This window comes from Tupaia chinensis, unplaced genomic scaffold (assembly GCF_000334495.1).
Source record: "Tupaia chinensis unplaced genomic scaffold, TupChi_1.0 Scaffold000048_1, whole genome shotgun sequence".
In the NCBI taxonomy this organism is placed as follows: Eukaryota; Metazoa; Chordata; class Mammalia; order Scandentia; family Tupaiidae; genus Tupaia; species Tupaia belangeri.
Window position 1 is genome coordinate 6,082,921 of NW_006159506.1, and position 16,745 is coordinate 6,099,665.

The following is a 16,745-nucleotide window of genomic DNA, read 5'->3' on the forward strand; positions in this document are numbered from 1 at the left end:
ATGTATTTGTGTATAATCTACAGGCTTTAATTATCAACTTTTTTTAAGTAAAGAATTTTATGACACATAAATGACCAGGGACAAAATCAACGAGAGAAAGTAAATCATCTGACAAAATACAGGAAAAACAAAGCCAGCCTCATAACGCTATGGCTAAGCACCACACATGCGGAGCCAGATCCCATGGCCAACCGCAGTTCAAGACCCAGTCTCAAAGGCTTGAAAAGTACACCAGGTACGTGAGTGCACAGTCAAAATCCTGATGGGCTGCAGAAATGGAGAAAGGGAGACTGCGGCACGACCACACCCCATGGTAGGAATACTTTGTCTTCCTCTCTCTCTCTCTGGCGAGCACACACGCCCTCTGGCAACAGAAAACAGAAACAGGCAAAATAAAGTTGTACACCTTAATAGTGTACTCGTGGTTTGAAGCATAAGCATTTATTGAAAATAATGAGCAGTAAACAGATCATATATATCTATTCCACTATGGAAAGCAATTACAATGAAAAATCACATATTGGTTATCATAACAAAGCATAATTAATACAGGCGCACATACTTCATTTACATCTTTTGCTTTCTTCTTTTATGACTATGATGTCTCTCCCCATCCCTGAAATGAAAAGGGTATAAAAAAAAATTACTACAAATGATGGGCAATTTAATATCAGAGCTGTAGAGTAATAATTCAACAATAATATGCTATCTCATCAGACATAAGCCAGAACAAGATAAAGCGTTTATTTAGAACTGAACAGTGATTTCTTTTAAAGAGTAATATAGAAAATGAATGATAAAAACTAAAGGACAGAATTAGAATAAAGATAAGCAAAATGGAGATTTAAAAATTATGCTTTGAAGCTCTGCTTTCAAATGAGCACTGAATATATATACATGATAAATGAACAGAGAACTCATTTTAAATAGAATATTAAAGTCAGAAAGAATTCAGAAACTGTGATTCCCTTATCCTGTTCCCATCTCAAGTCATTCTAGCTTGGGGGTAGAGAGCAAATAATAGCTTTGTCTTCCTGAGAAGTGTTTCTTGCTACCACTCAGTTTATCCTCTTTAAAGGAAAATTATCTTACGTTTAGATGTTGGGTACTCTTTATTTCAATCAATAGCGATTAATTAGAGATGCTAAAAACTACTGAAGTGGAAAGAGCACTAATGAACATGAAAAAGAGGAGGGGCACACTTTGTGACAATCAAGAGTTAATGTGTGAATGTACAGTTATATCACGTGAATGAAGAGATGACTTAGCATGTACTTCACTTCTGCAAGACAAGGACTTAGTCACAGCTAGCTGTAAGCCTGTGAGTGAGTGGTAGTAGGATGAGCAAAGCTACCCAATCAATACAATAAGCTTCGCTGATTCCTGATTCCCAGTGGTGAGGCAGCCCAGGTATCATTTCTGAGCTTGCTAGTTATTGGACAGCGCTGTGCATGTGACTCCTCACTATCTTGTTTCCTCAGTGTGGTCTGTAACAGGAGGGTCTGTTCTGCTGTCCGAAAGTAAACGGTGTGATGCTGAATGATGCAGAGCAGGACTCACCTCTCTTTCCTTCTTCTCGACTCACAGCTTTTATCCTTATCTTTATTTCTTTTTCGTTTATGGGGGCTCCTGCTCCGATCCCTTCTGTGTCGTGAATACTCGGCATCCAAATAGCTTCCACCGGACTGCCGCGAATCTACTGAGACGGATCGCCTTTCCTCGTCCCTGACACAGAAAGGCTTGTTGGTAAGTGTGTTTGTTTTCAAGAATTATTTATTAAATTTTACTTGTTATTATTATCTTTTTTTAATCTGACCAACAAGAGAAAGAGACACACAAAGTAAGAAAGCAAAGCTACCACATCCGGGACTCAAACCAAGGTTGACCAAGTACAAGTCCAGCATCTTAATCACCACACCACCTGCTGGCCCTTAGTAAGTTTGTTTTACCATTGGTATCCTCTACACACCCAGACATGCCAGCCTCAAGTGCAATATTCTCATAATAATGGCAGACAGAGTCTAAGTAAATGTGCTTAATTCTACATTCTGTATAAGAGGGCAAGAAAAAAAAAAAACAACCTCTTGTGTTTTACTGTTAACTGTTTCACTAATACGTCTGTCCCCCCAAAACAGAAATGTCAAATGGCAACGTCATACAACTCTAATACAGTAATCCCTGAGTACTGAAAATAATAAATAAGCATTCTGATACAGTATAGTATGCTACCGATGGTCTTAAAAATACTGCTGACCAATTAGAGGTAACAGATTTTAAAAAGTACTTTAGCCACTAGAGATGACGACATACTTTGCGGCATCCTCTGCTTTCTCCTGCTCTTCCTGCCAGTGATTACTGAGCTCCTCCATGTGCACGCTGATCACATCCCGAATCACCTTGGGAGGTAACCACATGTCAGTTAAGAAAACTTCTAAAAAATGAACACTATAAAGCTAGGAAAAAAACCACGGCCAACAACCCATCAAATATTTACTAGGAACTAAAATATCCCAGGCTGTGTGGGACGTGTGCAGTTTAGAGAACACCAAGAAATGCGGCAGTCAAACTGGAACTTGAAGAGTAGGTGAAAGCGTAACAATGTTAAATTGGAAGCTGGTAATTGTACCATGATTACGCAAGGAAATATCTTAGGAAATAAACACTAAGCATTTAGGGATAGAGGGTCATGATGCATTGACACATAACTTACCCTTAAATAGTTCCCAGGAAATAATCAAGTCCTGGCAGAGAAAGACAATGTACACGACAAACACGCAGGGCCAGACGCTGACAGCTGGTCAGCGGGATAAAGGGCACACAAGGCTCTGGCACTGTGAGCTTTGCAACTGACGAGACTACTCGCAATTAAAAAAACAAAACCCGATAATTAAGACGACAGACAGAATATGAGCCAAGGTAGTCATGGCATAGCTCCGTTCTCAGTAAGACTATTACCCCCTCACCTGTAAGAACCCTTGGATGGGTTTTTCCTTTCCTATTTGCCCACACCATCAAGCCCAAATAGATAGTAGAGCACATAAAACCACACTGAAATATGAAAAAAAAAAAAAAAACCACCTGATATTTATTGAGAAATGCCTGTGCTTACATGCATTTTCTCAGTTCTTGTAACAATCCTTCAAAGTTCCAATTATGGGAACCAGCAGTTAGCGTAATGGCTATGTCGCTGGACTCCCACGTAGTCGACCGCGGTTTGAATCCCGGAACCGGTGGCTTAAAACTCACGCAGGGCGCGTGTGTGTGCGTGCCCAAGATCCCGAGAGGAGAATGGAGAAGGGATTGCGGCGTGACCATCCCCCCTAGGGGGTGATTTCTCGCTTTCTGTCTCTATGTCTCTGTCTGTCTGGTGAGCGCATGCGCCCTATAGCGAAAGTCTCTCCAAAAAAAAAAAAAAGTTTCAATTATTATTATTATAAAATGAAGAAAATGCTATCTAAAAAGCTCAAATAGCTTACCCAAGTCAAACAAGAAATGACACACAGCAGAATCAAAACTCAAGTCAGTATGTCTAAAGCCAAAACTCAGTCTTACCCTGATGCCATACCACTTCCTCAAAGGGAGCAATGCCTTAAGATGGTATAACCTTTTTATACAAGGCTTTTATACTATGACAGCCTTTCTCTGGGTCTGAAGCAAGGAAGCAAATACAAACCAGGTATAACTACCCTGAAGGCGTCTGCTTTCAAAAAAGCTTCAAGATTGATTGAGCCAATATACAGTGTATTCTGGATGGGAAATCTCATTCTGTTTGCTGTGATGATGTATAGTGAATGAATGTAAATAAATAAATTTAAAGGAAAAAAAAAAAAAAAGCTTCAAGAAATGGTGGCAATCCACAGAACAAATGTGTAAACTAGAACAGGGAGGTATTCGTCCTCAGCGAAGCTCCAGAGGACGACATGAACGTACCTCGGTATATGACTTCTTGGTGATGTGAACATTCTTGGCTCTGTAGGACTGGCGTCGTCTCTTGTAATCTCTCACTTCTGCCAAGATCTCAAGGTAAGATTTCGGACTTTTTCGACTATTATCTAATAAAAGAATAAGGATTGTGAGGAGTTCTGAATGCTTACAAATCAGCAGGTAAGCACGCTTCTGTTACCCTGGATGTCAAGTTTCAATGGAGCACACAAAAGTAACCTGGGAAGTGTGCATCGCAGTCACAAGGTGACTATGCATCTATGGTCATTGATAGACCTCTTTACAATCGATCTTCCATCTACAAGATTACAAAGAGCTGAAAGAGCCCTACCGCCCAGTGCCGTCAAAGTCACCGGAACACTGCAGCACACTGCATACCCGCATGCAGCGTAAAGACCGACGCTGCTGCAGTCTTGTGAAAGTACAGCACATGCAATTATGTACGGTATATAACACTGGTAATAGGCCACCATGCTACTGGTTTGTGTGTTCAGTATACCAAACTTCTATTTCTATTTAGAATGTACTTATTAGAAGTGTACTGGGGGGCCGGCAGGTGGTGTGGTGCTAAGGGTGCTGGACTCCCACGTCTGGACCTCGTGGCTTGTGTGCACTTTCTCTCTTTCTCTCCCCCCCGTCTGGTGAAATAAAATAAATAAATAAATAAGTAAATAAATAGACAGATAGATAGGTAAAATAAATAAAGTTCAATAAAATAATTCTTAAAAGAAAAAAAAAAAAAGAAAAGAAAGAAATACGTGTATTGGGCCGGCAGCATACCTAGTGCTTAAGGGAGCCAGATTCCACATGACTGATCGCAGTTTGAATCTCAGCCCTGGCAGTTTGAAAACCGCTCCAGGCACATGTGGGTGCATGCCCAAGATCCCAAGAGGAAGGGAAAATGTTGGAGAAGGGACTGAAGTATAACTGAGCCCCCAGTGGGGGTGTTCTGTCCTCCTCTCTCTGTACATCTCTGGCCAGTGCACATGCTCTGTCAATTTCAAAAGAAAAAGAGCTTACAGTCAGACAGTACGCTGTGTTACCCAGGCAACGGATATATACGTCTCCTGCCTATCACAGCTCCTGACTGTGTCATTTCCCCGTGTGCTCGATCTTGTGTTGTTTTGTTCCGCGTGGCCCTTCTAGTAGGACAAGATGTGAAGGTAGACGTCAATGGTATTGATGATCCTGACCCCACGCAGCTTAGCTAAAGTGTGTGTTTATGTCTTAGTTTTAAATAAAAACTTGAAGAAGTTAAAAAAAAAAAAAGTTAAGAGAAAAAAGCTTAGATTAAGAATATTTAAAAATATTTTTGTACAATTGGACAATATATTTGTATTTTAAGCCAACTGCTAGTACAAAGGAGTCAGTTTAAAGAAACAAGGTTTATAAAGTTATAGTAAGTTAATCCATTAGTGAAGAAAGAAAAATCTGTTACAAATCCACGGTGGCCTAGGTGTTTCCTGCTCCTAAGTCTTCAGTAGTGTACGACAATGTTGTAGGCCGTCGCATTCACGCGCCACTGACTCACCCAGAGCAACCACCAGTTCTACAAGCACATTCCCGGTAAATGCTCACATAGGTATACCGTTTTCTCTTTTACACTGTATTTTTGCTGTACCCCTTCAATGTTTAGATACATAAATACGTATCATTGTACTATAAGTGCCTACAGCATTCAGTACGATAATGTAAGCCCAGAAATAATATAGGTCATACCATACAGTCTAGGTATGCATACGCTCAGTAATGTCTGCATAACAGATACTGCCTTATTTCTCAGAATATACTATGTCTGACTATATCCGTGTCGCTAAATGACAAGACTGTATGTATATAAGTATGTATGTCCGTGTGTGTGTATATACAAATATGGGAGATACATGGATACATACATATATATACGTGCTAAGTTTTGAATCATTCCTTTCCTCCACTCATTAGTTGAACTTAAAGAGTGTTAAGGTACATAAATTAAAAATAACAGCACAGTTACAATAACAGCACCGTTGTAAGTAACATTCTTACAGAAGGAAAGTATGCTTGACACAAACCTCATCGGGTGACACAGAATGCCTACTACAACTCACAGTAGCCTGACAATTAAATCACTGCACTAGCCATGGGCTGGAATGACAATTAAGAAATGTAAAACTGTGATATTCATCTCAAACCTTGATTGACTTTGGCAGCCAGGTCTACAAAGAGGTCACTGTCATTTTCGATGATTTGGGAACTAGAGCGCTTTTTCTTTGTCTCTTCAACTACAAAGTCATAGAGGGCAAGACGGTCGGCTTGGGTGAGATCACAAACATACCGTTTGTGATTCAGAGGAACTTCCACAGGCAGTGAAGAGTGAATCCCTAAAGTAAAAACAAAATCACAAGAATAAACAATACATGAAGCATTGTGGACTTAAAATTACTACTTATCTTCAAACATGTGCTGTGATAATACAATATTCATTGAAACTATTTTTTCATAGTAATCCCTAAATATACAAAATATGTATTAATAAACAGGAAACAATGACACTATCCTGATGACTATATCCACAGAATGAATGTATTACAGGTATTCACTGTTCTCCCCGAAAACGTTAAGATAGATCCCATGAAGGCAGGCAGTAACAGACAGTTTGCTCACAAAATAATGTTTTAGGTAACGATGTAAAAAGACTACCCATTTTACAAAAGTACGTATCTTTCTGTTTATATTATATGCTGGTCCCATAAAAGCTAAGAACAAAAAGAAAAGCTTTAATAGGTAACACAGAGCCCCTTTGAAAATAAATTATGAAAATCCAAGTAAGATGTAGAAAAATGTATTTAAAAAATGTCTTTATAAGACACCAGGTTAGATGATCAGTATCCAAAATACATCCTGCTTAAGATCTAGAGGCTGGAACCAATGAATTAAATAGCAAAACCTGGGGCCAGCAAGTGGTATGATTGTTAAGGCACCGGTTCGAGGCCCAGACCTGACAGCTTACTTTTTCGCACTTTCCCTTTCTCGCTCTCTGGTCAAGTTTTAAAAATAAATAACAACAAACAGAATTAAATAATTACAATAAATAAATACGTAATAGCAAAACCTCCAAGTTTCCTCAGACCAGAGAAAGATTAAATTGAAACTATACTCATTTTCATTTCCTGAGGAGGAAACATATTTGGCTTAACCAAAAAAGGGCCAGCCTCCAGCCCAGTAATTAAGGGAGCCAGATCTCACATGGCCAATCATAGTTCAAATCTTGCCCCAGGGGCTTGAAAAACATGCCAGGCATATGTGTTCATGTGCCCAAAGTCCTGACATAATGGTGAAAGGGAGAAGAGATTATGACATGACCACACCCCACCGGGAGGCGATTTCTCGCTCGCCCTCTCTTTATGTCTCTTTCTGGTAAGCATAAGTGCCCCTGGCAACAAAAAGAAAAAAAAGTAAACAGCAGTGTCCCCACCCCCAATAGTTACAGAACTTTCCAAAATCTGCTCATTAATGAAAAAAAATAAATACAATACCTTGATGTGATGTGTTAAACACTGAAGAAAATATTTGTTTTGAGATTCAAATTTTCTCAAAGAAATAAAAAATTATCGTAACTGTAAATAAAGCAATGTAAAGCAATTCCTTCTAGACTTCATTATCCACTAATGCAAACAAAGAACACAAGCTACAAAAGGAATCCTTCAATTGTTTAGATGATCCTAAATAACTGGTTCACAGAACAATGTAAAATCAGTTGCTCTCCCAAGATACTTGTATTTGCTAAAATACGACGTAATTAACTTGTTAGGTAAAGAGGCGAAAGGACCATTTAAACAAGAGTATACTATGCACTAAGAATTATAACGAAATAAAAACAGACGGTACCTTTGCTTACGAATTAAGAGAGAGCTGCGCTGAGTCTGAGGCCATGGCGTTATGAGGCCACGGTTTAACACTACGGTTAACAGCACATGGCCAGCTTTACTACGCCAAGGTATGTGTAGGCAGGAAAAAGGCTCCTTTTCAGATCAGTCAATTTTACTCTAATTCTAAACGGCACTAGGAAAACTAGAAAAAGCCCTTTTTTGTAGGGAGGGATTGAAACACTTAATCTCATGATATAAAATTATAAAGAGCTAATGTTGACAAGCCTAATTCCTTTGAATGTAGGCTAGAAAAATCGGGAGAAAAATACAAAGAGTAGAAAATAATGGTGTATGACAAACTTCACAGAAACCTCTGCCTAGTGTTTTTAAATGAAGAAATAGATTTTCCTCATTCAAATATTTTGGCTTTTTCTTTTGACTTATTCATCTTAAATTTATGGTGAAGGTCATGATAATAAATTCCTTGAAACTCAACCAAAATTCCAAATCAAGACTATAATACGGTGACAGCTAAGAAGATGAAAGCTTAGAAATCTGAGTGATACTTTTAAAAGGATATCATTTGCAAAAAGGATACTGCATATCGTTAAATAAGGAGTACATTCAGGTTCCTAATTCCTCCTTATACTCACCCCAAATACTGAAAAAGAAAAAGTACAAGAAAAGTTATGCAACAAACTGCATTCAAATCATACAGAACACAGATATTTCTGAACAACAACAAAAAAAAAAAACGGATAAACACACACAAGCTTGCTTACATTGACATAAAATGGAGATTTTCACAATGCAAGATGCTTTATGACTTAGAGGTACATCTGAATGTGCCATAATCGAAATAATTCTGTGATCCTGTCTGCTCATTTTTGCAACTGCTTTTTTTAAATTGTGGTAAAATACACATAAAATTTACCATTTTAACCCTTTCTTAGTATACAGCTTAGTGGCATTAAGAATACTCACAATGTCGTACAACCATCACCTCTATGCCTCTCCAAAACTTACTCAGCACCAGCACTGCAAATCGAAGCTCTAAACTACTTTTATTTATTTATTTATTTAAGAGAGAGATTTTTGCCATAAGGCATGTGCACTAGACAGAGAGACAGAAAGTGAGAAATCATCCCCTATGGCTATGACCATGCAGCAATCTCTTCTCCTCTAGTCTCTTCTCAGGACTTGGGCATACACACATGTGCGCCTGGCTGGGTCTGGGACTCGAACAGCAGCTGACTACATGGGAGTCCAGCTATGTTATCTTATGCCATCTCCTGCTCCCATAATCTACTTTTTAAATAACTAATTCTCTTTCTTTCTTGTGAGTCACTTCTGCCATCACAGGGCATCTTAAACATATGTCATAGAATTGTAAATACTAAAGATATTGTCTCTAAGATATGTATTCAGAGTTCATATTGAATTCTACATAAATCCCCACATATAGGGAGAATTCACCGAGTCAATTTCCTAACAGAAATTAAAAAAAAAAAAAAAAAAATTAAGTCCCATAGAAGTAAAATGGTATGCCCAAGATCTCACAAGTAGCAGGAACAAATCATGTCTAAAACCATTCTATCCGGTTTTTGTAAGATTCTTTTACGGTTTTTTCAAAACACAACCATGACTCAAATACACTTTATGAAGTATAGCCACTTGAATGTTTAGTACTGAAAGAAAAAGAAACCACTAGATTTAAAAAAAAAATGTTTATAACTGAAGTTAATATGCTGGTTAAAACTAGCTGAAGGGGGGGAAAAAAACTAACTGAAGGAACTTTATCTGAAAGTACAGAGATATAATGGTTGTTCAAGCTTTTGCAAAGGTCAACAGACTGAGAATTCTGTACACCGCGTTTAGACCAGACATGACTGATAAAATGAAAACATACGTGCGACCTTATCAAAAAATTTGAATTTTGGTGCAAAACAAAACGTTAGTTAGATATTTTTCTTGTAACATTTTTCTTGTTAACCATTCTTCCTTCAAAGCAGATACATCATTCTTGTCCTGGGGTAAAAAGTTAAAAAATGTCTAAGACATGAGTGGGCCACGAAAGTAATCTCTGTTGAAAAATTACAAAACACTATACAGTATAAAAAGAAAATTTCTTAAAAGAAGGTTACAGACATATAAAAATAGTTATTTGGGTGGGCTCCATGGCCTAGAAGTTAAGAGGGCCAGGTTCCACAAGGCCAGCCAACCTATTCCGGATGCAGCCCTGCAACTTGCAAAACAAGCCTGGGATATATGCATGCATGCCTAAAATTTCAAAAAGGAGGAGAAAGGATTATACCACGATCATATTCAGTGAAGGACTGTTTTTTCCTTTTCTCTGTCAAGTGCATATGCCCTCTGGCAAAAAAAAAAAAATTTTAAAGAAAGTATTCTTACCAATCAAATCTTAAAGACAGTGCTAGAATTCAAAATCAAAATTCCTCTTATTTACTGAAAGAACTAGTCAAAATTATTCCCTGCTTTTTTTATTCATTCATTCATTTTTTCCCACATTTTATTCCTTACTTTTGTAAAGAACTCAACACCCAAATCTGTCTTATTATCCAGTTATATGAAAAAAAAAAAAACATTTAAGATTATTTTCCAAACTATTCCCATATATAAAACACTCACCTATTTAATTATCTTAACATTGCTTCCTGTACATTAATTTTCACTAAGACAATAGTAACTACCAATTACTGGACCTAAGGCTAGTTTAGCATTCCTTATCTTTGTTCCTCTACTCAACCCTACAATAGACTATTATATATTGCAGAGAAGGAAACAAAAACTCAGAAGTTGTCATTTATGCAAGGCCAAGCAGCTAGTTTATTTGTTTAAAATAGGCTTACACAGGCAACAATGAACAGAACTGACAACAGTAGTTGAGTATGTACAGGTTTGATGTTTGTGATATTTTTCCACTCAGTAATGGACATAATAAGAAATACATCTAGAATCTAGAATCCTATTCCATAAATCTCACTCACTGTAGAGAATTTCTAACAGAAATCAGGGATTTCAACTAGTTCACAGAAAAATGGAATTAAAGTGAGTTTATTTTGGGTGGTGCAAAACAAAAGAAACTCATGCAGTTTTCCATAATGCACACGTCCCACGAACTTTCTAAAGATCCCTTGTTCTTGTTCAACTCATTCTAAGTTCGTTGAGAAAGCGAAATGAAATACATAAATAAGCTCTGAAAAAAGAACTTTTTTAAAAAATAAAGATGTTGAAGAACTTTAGAAGAAACACACCAGAATTTCATTACATCTCCATTAGACAGGGTTTGCTTCCTTTCCATAAAATGCAAACACTGGACAATCTGATCTTCAAGCTCTCTTTCAACTCTACAATAAATTCAGTAAATCTATCTAACCGTCCAAGAGTCAGAGGCCTTTTAGTATTAACCTCTCCAGAACACAAAGACTTCTACTTCTTCATTATTCCACTAACTGAACAGGGGCAACGGACAGAAACAATAACAGGTCATAAAGGCTTGAGTATGGGCCAGCAAGCGGCACGGTGGGTTAGGCGCCAGATCCTACATGGCCAACTCTGCGGTTTCTCCCAAGAGGAGAATGAAAGAGAAGGGACTGAGGTGCGGCCATCACCCCTAGAAGGTGACTTCTCACTCTCTCTGTCTCCTTCAAGTACACGGGCCCTACGGCAAAATTTAACTTGGGGGTGGGGGAAAGCTTGACTGATTCCTATGCAGTGATTTCTTCAAACAAGATGAGCGTCTAATGTCTCCCTCAAACAAATAAACTTAGGATGTGGCCAAAAGGCACAAGGGTGCTAGCTTCAAAACAGGAAATACAGTGCTTTTGTTGTTGTAGAGAGCCCACAAGATGTAGTCAAGCTAAAGGGAAGATGATGTTCCTTGAGGAGACAGTCCAACTCGCAGGATGCAAGTCCAGATACTGGCTTTGAACGATGTTTAGTAAAGCTCCTGACCTTCAGCAAGTGACAAAACTAACCATGACCACAGGAAAAGAGAAGAAAAATGTAAGATGTCCAGAGAAAGCTACCTACAGAAGATTCAAAGATGACAATTTAGAAATACAGAAAGAGTCAGGCTTAGACAAGATGCTATACCTATATTCAGAAATCTAAACTCCAACTTGTTTACTGCTGTATTTTTGATGGATTAATTTTTCTTTTAATTTCCTATAAGCATATGCTTAAAAATTCTAGCCTGCATTCTACCTGAAATTGCAGACAGAAACTCCTTAACCCAGCTCCAAGGCTGGGCATGAATGGAACCAAGAATCCTCTGAAACTACTAAAAAAATAAAGACGTTGAAGAACTTTGTGTCTGTGTTTTTTTCTGAGGGAATCTCTAGCATTCATCACCTCGAAGGAGTCCAAAATTCCAAAATGATTAAAAACTAACTCAATTAAATGGGTACATACTCTGTGGGCAACTGTGGAACTTTATCTTTCTACCTAAGCCTTTCCTTTCACGTTGCATTTCAACATCTCCGTGAAAGGCAATCTCGGGGTAAGACCATCTCACCCACTGGCATTTCTTAAATATTAAAAAAGAAAAGATCCAAACCTGGTAATCCCAAAGCATGGACCTCTATCTAGGATAGTATCCTAGTCAGACTGGCACATCTAAGCAAGAAACACCTAACACATAAAGTTGAAACAAAGCAGATTAGCCCAATGTTAAATGTAAAACTTAACCTTTCCCATGTAAACTGTTTTTGCAGGGCTTTTCTTTAAGAAAATTATTAACATGCTATGAGAGAAAAACAATTTGATTCATTAATTAGCTCAAACTACGATGCAACTTACTTTGACTGTAACATTCGCCATCTTTTCCAAATGCAGTTCTAGCTTGTTTAATGATCTGAAATTGTGAATCTTTATCTGTCACAAAAAAAATAAATATATAAAACACACACGCACGCACAAACACACACAAATACAATATGAATCATCAGTGTCCATAACGAAATGATTAACTGGGTTCTAAATCAAGCTCTTTGGACACACTGACAAACCTTCCAGAATCTTAAGAGAGGAAGCATCTGCACTGTTGCCTAGAGTTCCTTCAGATCTAGAGCCAGTACTTAACCAGACATCAAGCAGTGCAGCATCGCTAAACAGCCATGCAGCCAAAGCAGCTACAAACTGTAGTGACCAATAACCGCTAACACTTCTTGAAGCCCAGCTAAGTGTCAGGTACCATTTTGAGCACCTTACACTGATCATTTATCTTCATAAAATGCTATTAATCATCATCCCCATTTTTAGAGAGAAATTTAGACAACAAATTAAGCACATTGATAAAGGTCACACATCTAGAAGTGACAAAGTCAGGGGCTGAATCAGGACAGTTTCCAGAGCCTAAGACTAACCTCGGCATATGCTGTGAGTATCTGGAACATAGTCTCAACCCTAAATTTTATCTTCAAACTATGTTCTGTGTTCACATTTTTGTTATCTGAGAAGAAGGCATCAGTTCTACTTGCCAGGTTCTCACTGCCTGTTAATAATCTTGGTCTCTCTAAATTTGAGATTACATGACCTGGTTCCAATGTACACGAATCAACTCTACATGCCCTTGAAGTACTAATGTCCTTTTTCTTATGATAGCACATACACATGGGAGACAGAGAAACACTCCTGACAGGATCTCATCACACTGCAATCTTTTCTCCCCAGCCCTCCAGCTCTTTACGATCTAGGGCACCAGGACACACACCCAGATTCTTTTTAGGCCAATAGGGGGATGCAAGCTGTAATCCAGTACCACCTAGGCTAGCCTACATGCCCTTAATCACAAGCATGCTTATAAAAATCTATCCTTTTGGGACCAGCAATGGCTGTGTCACTGGACTCCCATGGAGTCGACTGCAGTTCGAGTCCCAGACCTGGGGGCTTGAACTCACTCCAGTGCCCAAGATCCCAAGAGGAGAATGGAGGAGAAGGGATTGCGGCGTGGCCATCCCCCCTGGGGGGTGATTTCTCACTTTCTGTCTCTCTGCCCTTCCGGCGAGTGCACACACCCTATAGCAAAAACCTCTCAAAAAAAAAAAAAAAAATATCCTTTTTTTAATTCAAAAAAAAAAAAAAAAACATACTAAAAAATTTAAGCTCCACCTGCCCAAAGGAGTCTATGGTGGCCATTGCCAGAGCTGGAAGCAGGTCTCTTCCCACCCACAGAGGACGTTCCCTGCCTTTGATAAGGGTCCAAGTTGGGCAGACTAGGGGCCCTGAATCAGTCTGATGTCTCTGAGGGTCTGATGGGCATCATTGTTTCACAAGCAATGCCACAGGCATATGGAAGCCTCAGCATGGGCCGGGAGTCAATGGGATATTTGTTCCAGAACCTTGCCCAAGATCCCAAGAGGAGAATGGAGGAGAAGGGATTGCGGCGTGGCCATCCCCCCTGGGGGGTGATTTCTCACTTTCTGTCTCTCTGCCCTTCCGGCGAGTGCACACACCCTATAGCAAAAACCTCTCAAAAAAAAAAAAAAAAAACCTATCCTTTTGATAATTCAAAAATGAAAAAAACACCATACTAAAATATTTCAAAATTACAATCTAACAACTTAGTACTTACTCAAAGTAATTGAAGGTATCTTCGCATTCTCATAGAAAAAATCAGGATTATACATTTCACCCTAAACAGTAAAAAAAATTTAAGTGTTCTTGAGTATCAGGTAACTGACATTTTAAGATCTGACATACAGTAACAGATTAAAAACACAGAACAATTTCTCATAATAATTCGAAAAATGAGGAAAGTGCCATCCAACCCTACAAATAAAGGCTATTATTTTACACCAGAAAAAATCTCATAATATGTCTTCCAAATATTGTGAGATTTTAAAATTAACACAGAGTGGGTGTAATATTTGTGAGGGTACACAATGTGATTGGTTTAGTGAGTGAATACAAGGTGTGATGATGAAATCGGGATAGCTGGTCTACCCATCAACTCAGCCACTTACTTAGTGTTGAGAACATTTGAAACCCGTTTTAAGTTACTCTGAGATATATGTAAGGTGTAAACTATATCCACCCCACTGTATTAGGTAATGCTAGGCACTGTTCCTCTTATCTATCTGTAATTTTGTTTCCATTCATCAAGATCTCTCTATCTCCCACCCCTACTCTTCCCAACCGTTAGCTGTCATCCATTTCTCTTCTTGTATAAAGTCTTTTTTTTTTTTTTTTTTTCAGTTTCCAAATGCAAGGGAGACCATCAGGTCTTTCTCTGTGCCTGGCTTAATCCAAAGTATTGTGAATTTATTAACGTGGGAATTACACGACACATATGCAATACAGTAAAGATGTGGTACCTCTTCTTCTTTGGAATAGCCCAGTTTCCTTAATCTACAAGACACCATGTGCTTTGCTAAGGACGACTTGGGCATGTGATGATTGGAATCATAAGGACATATCACAACTTCATCCTAGAAACATCAAACAGAAGCAAAGGGAAAAAGGACACAATTTTAAAAATAATCAGACCATTAAATGTTTACTACTCAAATGATATGATCTAGTTTCATGTCTTCTATAGGCTGTTCAATTCCCATGTTCGTGTATGTGTATTAAAATTATGTTAGTATATGTGTATTAAAATTTAAAAACTCCTTCAAACTCCTATCCCCTTAAAGCCTCTGACCTCTCTCCACCCCTTCAAACCAAGTGTTTGAAGAACTGTGTACACTCTGTCTCAACAATCTCACACAGTCATTCCTCACCCACTGCCGCCAGCACCTACTCTACCAAAATCAGTCCGTAGGAACTAACAACCTCTTGCAACTAAAGCATGGCACAGTCCTTACACCTGAATTCTAAGGTCACAATCCAACTGTCCGTTTCTGTCATCCTGATATATTCAGGATGAATACATTTTTCCTACCTCTCTGGCGCCCCCTACCTGGTCTCCTCTAAAGATCTGTCTTCCTTGTTCTACTGTCCCTCTTTAAATGTTGGTATCTCATATAGGTCTCAACAGTGACCTTTTGTCAATATACGTTTACTGCTGGGTCCTTGGAACAGCCATGAGTCAAGTGTCATGTTTTTCTATGCAAAAATGCGTCACGACTTTTCCGAAGACCCAGTAGTTCTCACGGCTCCAAGTCTCTCTATATAGCGATGACTCCCCAAAACTACATCTTTAGACTCTGTTTTTCTCTGGAGTATTTTTACTAAAAACGTTGAAAATTTATCATGAATGAAAGTAAATCCATTGTATTTTCATGGTCTCCTAATCCCCAAGCCTGTTTCTCTTGTGTTTTCCTATTTCAATAAAAGCTCCCACTTGCCCAAGCAAGAAAATGCCTCTTCTTCTGCACATCCACATCTGATCAACCACCTAGTTCAGCTGATTTTACTTCCAAATACCTCTGAGCTCCCCCCGCCACTCCCCAAATCAGGGTATCATCCTTTCTCTCCTAGATTACAACAATCTCCTATCTGCTCTCTGTTTCCAGCCTTACCACCTTCCACTCCGTTCTCCACACTATAGCTAGTGTGACTCACAGCTCTGCCCCTTACCGGCTATATAAAAGTGGGCAAGGTACTTAAATTCTGCCTCAGTTTCCTCTCTATGAAATGGAAATTGCAGGACCTCCCTCAGAAAACTATTGCGGAGATCAAACTATCCATGAGTTTATACACATAAAGCAATTTGAACACACCCTGGTGTATAGCAAGTGTTCAATAAATGGATGCAGTTATTATTCTATTAAAAGGCAAATATGATTATAATATGGCATCTGCTGGTCCCAAATTTGGGACATTTTCTAAATCCTCTTGGCTGACAGGCCATGAAAGGTCAAGGATACAGTCATGCCTCACCTATTTCTAAGCTTTTTTATTTTTTAATTGAGAGATTTTTTTTTTTGCTATGGGGTATACGCACTCACCGAAGAGACAGAAAGTGAGAAATCACCCAAGACGGAT

General features: G+C 38.6%; 1 protein-coding gene across 1 annotated transcript; it reads right to left on the bottom strand.

Moving 5' to 3' along the window:
- Positions 1 to 393: 393 nt before the first annotated feature.
- Positions 394 to 15,244, bottom strand: SNRNP48 (small nuclear ribonucleoprotein U11/U12 subunit 48; the record flags this gene model as incomplete). The annotated part of the gene is given in 8 exon segments (XM_014591075.1): positions 394 to 616; positions 1,561 to 1,725; positions 2,311 to 2,396; positions 3,931 to 4,052; positions 6,117 to 6,305; positions 12,615 to 12,689; positions 14,389 to 14,449; positions 15,131 to 15,244. Coding segments are annotated over 8 exon segments (861 nt in total), but the record flags the coding sequence as incomplete, so codon positions are not given.
- Between the last annotated feature and the right edge of the window lie 1,501 nt (positions 15,245 to 16,745).